Source organism: Perca fluviatilis, chromosome 1 (genome assembly GCF_010015445.1).
Source record: "Perca fluviatilis chromosome 1, GENO_Pfluv_1.0, whole genome shotgun sequence".
In the NCBI taxonomy this organism is placed as follows: Eukaryota; Metazoa; Chordata; class Actinopteri; order Perciformes; family Percidae; genus Perca; species Perca fluviatilis.
In genome coordinates this window covers 9,356,987-9,367,454 of record NC_053112.1, presented here as the reverse complement: position 1 = coordinate 9,367,454, position 10,468 = coordinate 9,356,987, and the positions used below count along the sequence as shown (strand labels likewise).

General features: G+C 43.1%; 1 protein-coding gene across 2 annotated transcripts in view; it reads right to left on the bottom strand.

Annotated features, from left to right (window-relative positions):
• Positions 1 to 656: 656 nt before the first annotated feature.
• Positions 657 to 10,468, bottom strand: part of LOC120559260 (metal transporter CNNM1-like) — a 28,080-nt gene continuing 18,268 nt past the window's right edge. The window contains exons 7-11 of one of the 2 annotated variants that reach the window (XM_039800873.1): positions 8,787 to 9,084; positions 7,127 to 7,231; positions 5,499 to 5,603; positions 3,033 to 3,116; positions 657 to 871 (exon numbers count right to left, since the gene is read on the bottom strand). In XM_039800873.1, the coding sequence (XP_039656807.1) occupies positions 3,037 to 3,116; positions 5,499 to 5,603; positions 7,127 to 7,231; positions 8,787 to 9,084 (588 nt within the window). In that variant the 3' untranslated portion in view covers positions 657 to 871; positions 3,033 to 3,036. Of the gene's footprint in view, positions 3,117 to 5,498; positions 5,604 to 7,126; positions 7,232 to 8,786; positions 9,085 to 10,468 lie in introns of both variants that reach the window. The other variant, XM_039800864.1, reaches the window with a different exon arrangement.

Sequence of the window (10,468 nt, the reverse complement as noted above, 5' to 3'; positions counted from 1 at the left end):
GAATAATGTTAGCATCAAATCATGCTAGAGAAGGCTCAGCAGTTAAGGCTTAATTTGCATTCAAAATGTAAACCCATCAAATAACCCTTAAATTCACATTAAAATCCATGCATCAGGGAGGCAAAGCAAATATGTATTTGAAAGAACATTCAGTGCTTCTGGATACATTCTTCAATCTCAAATTCTACTGCAATTTTTTGCATAACGTTTCAGAAAACCCGTTTTTGTTGCCAACGTAGCGATAAAAAAGCTGAAATTAAAGCTTTAGTGCATAACTTTTGTATATTAATGAACCGTCCGTTACATTCAAGCCATTGCCAAATGAGTTGCTACAAAGCTAATTAAGACTATCAGCTCCACACAACTCTCTCTGGATTTCTCAGCGTGGCTATGTTCAGAAGATTGTGTCATCTGGTGACACCCGCGCAGAGTGAAGATAATGACCTCTTAAGAGTCCATCATGTTTTTTTAATCCTCCGTGACCTCCTTGGCTACTAGCAGCTGTGTGGAAGAGGGATGGGGGCACTTGCGCATCACTGAAGGCTTGTATTATGTGGACGCGCCGACAGTTTTGTTGTCTTAGGATTCCTCATGGGGATGAAAACACACAGCAAAGAGAGGAAATATTTCTGAAAAAAAAAAGATATAAATGCAAGTCAGTCCAGTGACATTTAAAGTGAAGATGAAAAGTCAAGTTGTGTCAAGCTAGTTATTAATATTTACATTAATGCTGATTGGTTGAGAAATGATTGGAGACGCCGATGAGTGAAGACGTACTGTACATCCGAGTCTGCAACAGAGCCTTATTGGAGGTATGTGTTTCCAGTGTAGATAATCTTCTAAACCCAATAACAGATGTAATCTTGGCATCCTATATGACACAAGGGGATACAACCATCATATGTTGTGGGGAACAACAGTAGTTTCAGCCACTTTGCAGACACTTTCATTTCCCCCTCCAATAAAGAAATGCTAGAGAAAACGAGATTCATTTATAATTGAAATGGATCTAATGAAAAGGGCTCAGCACGAGCAGAATATTTAAAGAGGTTCAGTGGTCACACATCGTGTCATGAATACAACTGAACTGAAATGAAAGACATTTAAAAAAAAAAATCTATATGCAGACAGGCGGCTCCAATCTGTCTTCTATCCATGTCTGAGCCACAGTCTAATAGCGCTCTAAGGTTCAGAAGAAGACTTTTTTTTTTATGAGCTATAAAAATGCGATTTGCGTCACATATCTTCAAAATGAAACTTTCGGCTCAGATAATGAAAAAGAAGAGCTCAAAACAAAAAAGGATGAGGGTCATTTCTGGATAAGCGGAGGCGTTATAGCGATGAGTTTCACCACGAAGCAGAATAAGCAACATAACAATTGAACAACCATACAAATCCAATCTGACTATTGTCAGATAACAAGGTGCACAATCAATCAGCTACTTCAGAGTCAGCCTGCTGTTTGAACATACAGCTGCGATGATGCAGAGCGGGCGTTTCAACCATTTGTGTTTTTACCACCTGACACTAACATACAAAAACTACTGATGCAAAGTTACATTTATGTCTAAAATTCATTGTATGCTGTTGCATTAAGACTTCCGTTCATTGTAAGTAGGCGGCCCAAACCAGAAAAACAGAGGCGTCCACATACTTTTGGCCACATTATGTACTTGCTTAAGGCCTTTACACACTGGGAGCGTTATGAATAAACAACACGAAAATGCGAAATCCTCACTTCGGAATATTTATAGGCTACCGGCAGGCAGGGTACAAAATAAAAACAAATTTCCACCAGCCAAATGGCTAGTTAATGTTAAAATTTGACCAGACACTCAATAAATTACCATTGTTTTTTTTGGCTGGTGAGTGACGCAAATCTACCAGCCACTTGCATATATTATCAGCGTTTGGCTGGTGGCTGGTGCTAACTGTGGACCCTGCCGACAGGTAAGCAGTTACGCCATCGAGGACTTTTATTGTGAAAGGTAATTAAAAGAAGTGGATATGATATGCGCTGCCTTAGTCAAGGTTGAAAGCAGTAAAAGTTTGTCGCCTCGGGTGGCTCTGTGTTCAGGCTATGTGAACCCATGTTGTTGTTGTTTTATGCAACAGGAGCTCAGAAAAATCAACATTGTTTGGAAAAAAAGATTAGGTGTCGCTTTGTCACTGCGTCATATTTGCGATCTTTGTGAAAGAACTCATGACAACAACAAAAAACAGTGGGAAAAAAAATATATTGATGTGCAAATTGATCGCAAGAAAAAAGAAGAAAAAAAAATGCCCCTGGTTTGTAAAGATCTTATTAGACGTGTGTGCCAATCTGCATTTTGGAAAAAGGGAGGGAAATGTTTTAAAAACGGACACAATCTGGATATAAAATGCTTGTCCGTACATAAATAGAAGACGAAAAGAATAATATTTGTTGTCGGTTCATGTTAGACTATAGATCTCATTAGCAGGTAAACAAGCAACATTAATCAAGAGACCTTTCAAACCAAAAGCCTGAGCACAAAGCGGCCAGTTTACTTCTGTTCTGTTGAGATGTCCCCATGCAATTCGGGGCAGTATAAAAACAGCAACGTCTTTGGTGTCTTCCATCCGATTCCTGTGTACTGTTATTCCCCTCAGCTCCATTGGAGAAGTGATCATATATATACTATATATAGTATAAAACTATTATTTTCTACAAACCTTTAACATTCACAGTCATTCCTTTACAAGCATCAGCATGAAAAAACCTGTGAAGTTCCAGTATAATGCATATTGCAAAGCTGCGACCCCCCCGTTTTTTTTATTTTTATAAACTGATGTCTTCCATCCATGAGTTCAGTACATATCTGTGGATGGGTCCACTTTATAAACTCCCACAGTGGGAGGGGGGGAGGGGGTGTGTTGTTTTCAGATAAAACTCTGATAGCTGTAGTTCACCAACCACATCGTCTTCACAAACAACTTAAAGAACCATCAGATGATTGAATGTCCGGGTCCGTCACACGCACGCGCGCGCACACATTCACGCACACACGCACGCTGCTAGGTTTTCACCAGCGGCTGTTCTGAAATGTCCTCTGGTGTTCTTTCTCCTTCGCGGGATTTTTTCCTCTTCTTGTGGCCTGTGGAGTCAACACATGTTGTCAGATAAGGAACAGTGAAATTCAAATTCTGTTATTTTTCAAATTGGGACTTAAAGGAACACGCCGACTTATTGGGACTTAAGCTTATTCACCGTAACTTCCAGAGTTAGATGAGTCCATACATACCCTTCTCATCTCCGTGCGTGTTGTAACTCTGTCTGACGCCCCTCTAGCGCTAGCCAAGCTTAGCACAGATCCTGGAGGTAACCGGTTCCATCTAGCCTACTGTTCCCAATAAGTGACAAAATAACGCCAACATGTTCCTATTTACATGTTGTGATTTGTATAGTTACAGCGTGTACAAATAACAAGGTCACATGAGACACAGACGTCTTCTAACCGTATACAAACTGGGAACTATATTCTCAGAAAGGCGACGCACTGCTACTTCTGCTACTTGGGCGGAGTGATTTGCTCGCAGCACCTGAAGAGTTCGTCTGGAGTTCGCTCAGACTTAAAGTAACAGAGTCAACAATTACTAGATAGTAAAAGCATAGTGACCTTGTTATTTGTACACCCTGTGACTATACAAATCACAACATGTGATGGGGATCCTTAATAAACTAAACTAAACTAAACATGTAAATAGGAACATGTTGGTGTTATTTTGTCACTTATTGGGAGCAGTAGGCTAGATGGAACCAGTTACCTCCAGGATCTGTGCTAGGCTTAGCTAGCGCTGGGAGCCGTCAGACAGAGTTACAACACGCACTGAGATGAGAAGGGTATGTATGGACTTATCTAACTCTGGGGGATACGGTGAATAAGCTAAAGTCCCAATAAGTCGGCGTGTTCCTTTAAAAGTGCTCTAAGCGATGTTGGGTGACGTCACTTCTTGTTGACGTTCAAAGTATTGCCAAACAAAACGGAGGCTAGCGCGCCAATCCCTCCTCCTCCTCCTCATCCCGTCCCCTCCCCCTCCCTTCCACGCACTAACGTTACCACCGCAAATCCTTCTTGTCGGCTGGAACACTGTTTGTTATGTTTGGTGGTGCAGGTTGGCACAGTTTGTTTTTGTTGCCGTTTGTGGAGCCCGGGCTGTCTACACAGACCGCGTTTTTTTTACAGTGTGTTCAGGGGTCAGGCAGCTAGCGGATAGTGAGGAGACATTTGCTGTATGTGACAAAAAATGTTGTAGCCTAAAAAACAAGTCACATCACTTAGAGCACCTTTAAAACAGAGATTAGTTCTACTGAAGCTAAAAACACTTAAAAAAACAAAACGCAGCAATGTAAATGTAGCCTTTGGCATGTGCAGATATATGCGGCTAGTTTGGTTTGCTGGCGAGAGTTAGCTACAATAGCTAATCCAGGGGGTTAATTTCTGTCTACTTTCGGATGTTGAACCTCTCGACTATCGGTCTGACGCCTGGTTAGTGTGTGACAACAAGGGCCAATATTTCAGGGGTCGTTGTTCCGAGTCCAATTACCAACTTGATACCCGAGGATGGAGTTGGAGTTAAGGTCGGGACACACCGGGCCGATAATCAGCCATTGGACAGTCTGGCGAGGTCAGTGACTCATATCTGTTCGGTGTGTCCCGTGCCGTCGTCCGTCTGGGGGGCTGTCGGCGTTCATTTTGGCCGACCTGACGTGTTCAGTCGGAGGCAGGGCAGTCGGGACTCACCTTGAAATGGCGAGCGGAATGAGCGTGACTAGAGTCTCTCAAAATCTGATGAAAATCTTTTAAACTGACCTTTGTTGAGCTGAAATGAAGACAGATTCAGCAACTGCACGGCCTATTTCTCGCTTAAAATGTTTTCAGAAACATGTTTCAGTGAACTATTTTAGTCCAATATGAGATCGTATTCTGAACGAGCCGCCGTGACAGTCTGGCTTTGAATTTCCGGAGAAAACAAACCCATGTGACGCGTTCGTCCAATCAGCTGCCGGTTTTCATTTCTTGGGCAACAATACAAGGTAGCGCCGCCTGCTGCTATGGAGATGTATTACAATTCTCAAGTTGGTGTCGCCTCAGTGTGTCCCGAGGCAGTTTTTTTTGTCCTCGGGGACCCGACTGATAATTTCGACTGGCTTTTCTGTCAACGTTCGGCCGTCTGGTGTGTGTGTCTCGGCTTTTAGAGAGACAACGTCTCTAAAAAGATATCTGCATCGTGTCTAGTTTTATCTCTGGAGTTTATCGCTTATAAGCTATACGAAAAAGAAATAGAGCCCTGTATGAAACTTCATGAGAATACAAAGTAGGCAAGTCCAAATCACCAATGTATGTTTAAGAAAGAGGCGTGTGTGTGTGTGTGTGTGTGTGTGTGTGTGTGTTCAAAATCAAAGCAGAGAGAGAGAGAGAGAGAGAGAGAGAGAGAGAGAGAAAAGAAAGGCATAGAAAAGGTTTTGTAAGACTGACTGAGTTTGAGCAGGAGTTTCTTGCCCAGTGTGTCCTCTGAGCCGCTGAGGGACAGGCTGCTGATGAAAGGGGACGTGTCCGTTTCTATGGGAACAGAGGCCATGTCTGAAAGAGGGAAGAGAGACGTAGTCATGCCTCTTTCAATGATGAATAGTTTTCGGTCTCTCTGTTTTCGGAGGAGGACACATTCAAAGTCCTGTGTGACTCTTCAGACAAGTTTGTGCAGTGTGAAACTGAGGACGACGTGTCAACTGACAGCTCTGGAAACTTTTAAAGCCAAGACAAGATTTTCGCACGGCAGTGAGCATGATCGGTCCACGTACTGTAAAGGGCAACAAGTCTGTGTTACCATATTTGACAGGAATCTAAGCATTTTCCTGTTATTTCTGACAATTTGATAAACAAAATATGTATATTATGCTTGAGTAAAGAAAACCCCAATTAACAAAACTGGTAAAAAAAATATTTATATATTTATTTATATATAAAAATAATATTAATAAATGTAAATAAATCCTCAATTGCTATTTTTATTCTCAATACTCATCATTTTTATTTTCCGGGCAAATTTGAGATTTTCTCTGCAAGTCAGTCCGACCAAGAGCCCATTCAAGCCCATTTCCAATTTCTCCAAATCGAGGCACCAATCACAACCGTTGAGGCGGGCTTTACACAAATCACAACAGTTGAGGCGGGCTTGACACGATGACGATAGCGCAGCGACGGCGAGCAGCTTTTTGTTTAAATTCAACATGACGGCTACTGTGAGTACCCGATCCGTTCCACCTGCACAATCTGTTCTGCTGTGGTACGAGGATTTACGACACTACCCAATCTGTTCCCACGCTAGCCTCCAGCTAACGTTAGTTTAGCTAATAGCTAATTCGGCGGACCGCTAGGTGATTATAGCGGTCTGCCGTTAGCCTCCACAGTTAAGCTAACGTTAGTTTAGCTAACGGCTAATTCGGCTAACCGCCAGCTGAGACATCATGTAAACTTTAAAAGACCCTCAAAATAAAACTTGAAAATAAACGTTAACATATATAACAGCTGTTATGTCAGTTCTACTTGTGCTCATTTAAAATACAATCACTCAATACTTGTCTTTATTGTTATTACTGTAAAGTCTTAATTTAGCTGAAGCCTGCTTTTCCCATTATGTTTGACTTAACGTTATTTTAGACTGAATCTAGCCGTCGGTTCTGCTTGCACGATCCGTTCTGCGCATGCGTTATTTTAGACTGAAGGCTGTCGGCTAGCGGTTAGCCGAATTAGCTGTTAGCTATTCCGGTGGAGGCTAGCGTGGAACAGATTGGGCAGGTCGTAAAACAGTATTATCATCTGCGCATACGCCATGGCATACGTGTCATCTTGCACATGCGCAGAACGGATTGTGCCGGTGGAACGGATCGGGTACTGACAGCTACCGAACCCGTTGATGCCGCTGTCGCTGCTACGTCACCCGGATCGGTGGTCTGATTGGTTGAAGGACTATCCAATTGCGCCCAGAGGCATTTGAGCGGCGTCCGTTGGTGACGTTCCCCTTCCTGAAAATGTGAGTAGAAAGAGTCTTTCCGACCAATCAGATTGCACGTCTAAACATAGTGGTTAACAGTAAGAGCTCATACCAGTGTGCGCGTCGGCCTCAGATCTGTCCTCCCTGATGTAAGGGATCTCATCCATCCTGAGAAACACTGAGTCGCTGGGGCTCTTCTGGCCGTCAGACTTGCTGCCTGCAGCAGATACACATAAACGCACGCACGCATCAAAATACACATGAGGCCTTTCCTGTGGTGTAGTCTTAATGTATTGTTGTGGGTATACTGTACGACTTTTTTTTTAATTTCCTGGCTCAGAATGGGCCTTTGAGGTGGGGGCATATCAAAGTGTGGGGTCTGGGTGTCCTCCCCCAGGGTTATTTTGAGCGTCAAAGACTAATTTCCTGCATTCTGATACACTTTTATGCACCGATTTATGGTGGGAATACCTTTATTTATCCTATGAGAAGGAAAACACAGATGACATTCACAATTATATCAAAAATATAATGGAATATAAAGCAGTAAGGGGGCTTTCACATCAGGGGCCTAAGCCTGGATCACAAAAGTTGAACCCAAAGCAACGAGGAAAAAATAAAATAGGCTACTTATATTTGTCTTAAATGTGCGGTAGGGCTTTGACTTTTGCCCAAAAATCATATTCGAAATTCATTTGTTTATCAATATTGGAATATATTGGAATATTTATTAATAATATTTTGACCATTAAATGCCTTCAGTAACACTTATATTGGTATCAAACTTAAGTTGTAAATGTTCTGTCCACCAGGGGGCAGTATATCAGTCAATGTCAATAGGCAGGCAATGATGTTTCCAGAAGAAAAACGCACTGTCATGACTGTGAGTGAGCGAGAGTTACATTTTGAAATGCGTGAAAAAGCCTCGGAATCTGAATTGAAAACGTTTACAAGCAAACACATTTACAAAAAATAATGCCCATAACAGGTTTGAATATTAAGGGCTGCCTAATATTCGTTCGAATGTCATTATTGTTTTTAAATATTCGAATTATATTCGAATAACAAAGTTCGGAGTCAAAGCCCTAATGTGCGGTGAAGGGAGGATGCTGGCGTTAGTGTAGGCGGAGCATTTGGGTCCGGTCGCTACGCACACACTACACACTGCGCTCAGAGAGGAGCGGGGCGATGAATGTTCAGCAGTGTTAGTTTACGTCGCTGTCACATTACTCGACCCCGTATTTGTGAATAGATGTGAAAGTTCTGTCTCAAAATCATGTTGTTGCGTATCATTGCAGAGATTGAGATTTCTTAGTGGGTATACTGCATATACCTGCGTATCACGTAGACTACACCTCTGGGCCTTTCCATTTCTGTAATTAAAAACCCAAGATGACAACAAATGTCTAACACTCCAATTGCTTCTCATAGGGATCCGCTAACGAGCACAAACAAAAAGACTGAGAATCTGCAGCCTCGTGTATTTTCTTTGTTTTCATGTTTTTATCTCATTTATATTAAGTAATTTCTCTGCCTGTCAGTCTGTTTATCTCTCCTCAGACTCTGCCTCTTTGCAATTTGGATGAGGTTATTAAACTCTATTCATTGTGAATATTCTTCCCTAATGAATTCAGAGAAAGTCATTGGAGGGAGCCATCATTGTTTGTCTGCCTCTGCTGGCTCACATCAGCTCTCATTTATTTCGGTCTGAACTGTGAACCTGCTCCAGGATTGTCATTTTCCTGTCTGTCTCAGGAGTGGAGGACACTTACGGACGATGCGGTTCTTCTCGTTCAGCAGCGAGGTGCTGTGCGGGACGCTGGACTGCTGTCCTCGGGTTCGGGCGGAGCTGGGCCGGCCGTGCTCCCTGGGTGGGGGCATGAGAGTGGTGGTGGTGGTGCTGCTGCTGCTGCTGTGCCCCGGGGGCATCAGCGTGGCGCCGTGCTCCGCGGCCGGGGCCTCTGGGGTTGGGCCGTTGCCTTCTGCCAGACGGCCGTCTGCATCCGGCGTCAGAGGAGAGCTGTCCATCCGGGTGGCTGTCACAGCGTTCTGGTAGTGGCTCCGGGTGATCTGACACACAGGAGCAGAGGATTATGGGTAGTGTTAAGGGTTGGAAGGATGCTATTTTACAGTGGCTCCGTGCAGAGCTTAGCGCCGCCCATGATGATTATGATTGGTTTAATTGGTTTAAGAATTACCAATAAACCAGAGCACATTTTTCTCCCATCCCGGAATGCTATGTGGACTAGCCAGCCCCTCCTCCGCTTTGCAGCGTGTGGATAGTAAAAGCGAGACTTATCCTAATACTAATCTGGCGCAAAATGAACCTAGGGGTTAATAACAAATGTGTACCGAGTCAACCGTTCTCTGGGATATGTTTTCATGCTAATTGAATGTGAACAGTTTTAGTGCAAACCGCTAATTAGCTTCTAACGCTAGTCGTCAGGGCATGCGAAAGTAAAAAGAAATCGTTATTTCTATACTAACAAGGCTAAAAATAGCACCACACTTCCACGGTAGCATAATGAGGGTCCCTACATGTAAACTGAAGCATTGAACAGACAGTTTATTAAAAAGATAGTTTAGAAAGTACTGTTCACGTACAGGCACCATCTTGGGAATGCTATGTTACTGTTTACTGGTTGCACGGCATTCGTGGTTCGACTGGTCGTGACTGTTTTCCCAAGATGGCGCCTGCCTGTATACGTGAACGGTATTGTCTTTATAAACTATCTTTTATTTATTTTTTAAGATTATTTTTGGGGCATTTTTAGGCCTTTTATTGACAGGACAGATGAAGACATGAAAGGGAAGAGAGAAGGGGAATGACATGCAGCAAAGGGCCACAGGTCGGAGCCGAAACCAGGCCCGCTGCGTCGAGGAGTAAACCTCTAAATATGGGCGCCCGCTCTACCAACTGAGCTATCCGGGCACACATAAACTATCTTTTTAATAAACTGTCTGTACACTTACAAAGTTCTCAATGCTTCAGTTTACATGTAGGGACATTTCATTATGCTACTGTGGAAGTGTGGTGCTATTTTGAGCCTTGTTAGTGGTATAGAAATAACGATTTATTTTTACTTTCGCATGCCCCGACGACTAGCGTTATAAGCTAATTAGCGGTTTGCGCTAAAACTGTTCACAATCAATTAGCATGAAAACATATCCCAGAGAACGGTCGACTCGGTAAACATTTGTTATTAACCGCTAGGTTCATTTTGCGCCAGATTAGTATTAGGATTAGTCTCGCTTTTACTATCCACACGCTGCAAAGCGGAGGAGGAGCTGGCTAGTCCACATAGCATTCCAGGTCAACTCGGTACCCATGTGTTATTAACCCCTAGGTTCATTTTGCGCCGGATTTGTCCTTTAAGTCTGATTCATGGTCCTGCGGAGGCTACACGCAGAGCTTTCGCCGTAGCCAACGTAAGTGGCCTGAAGCTTATACTTG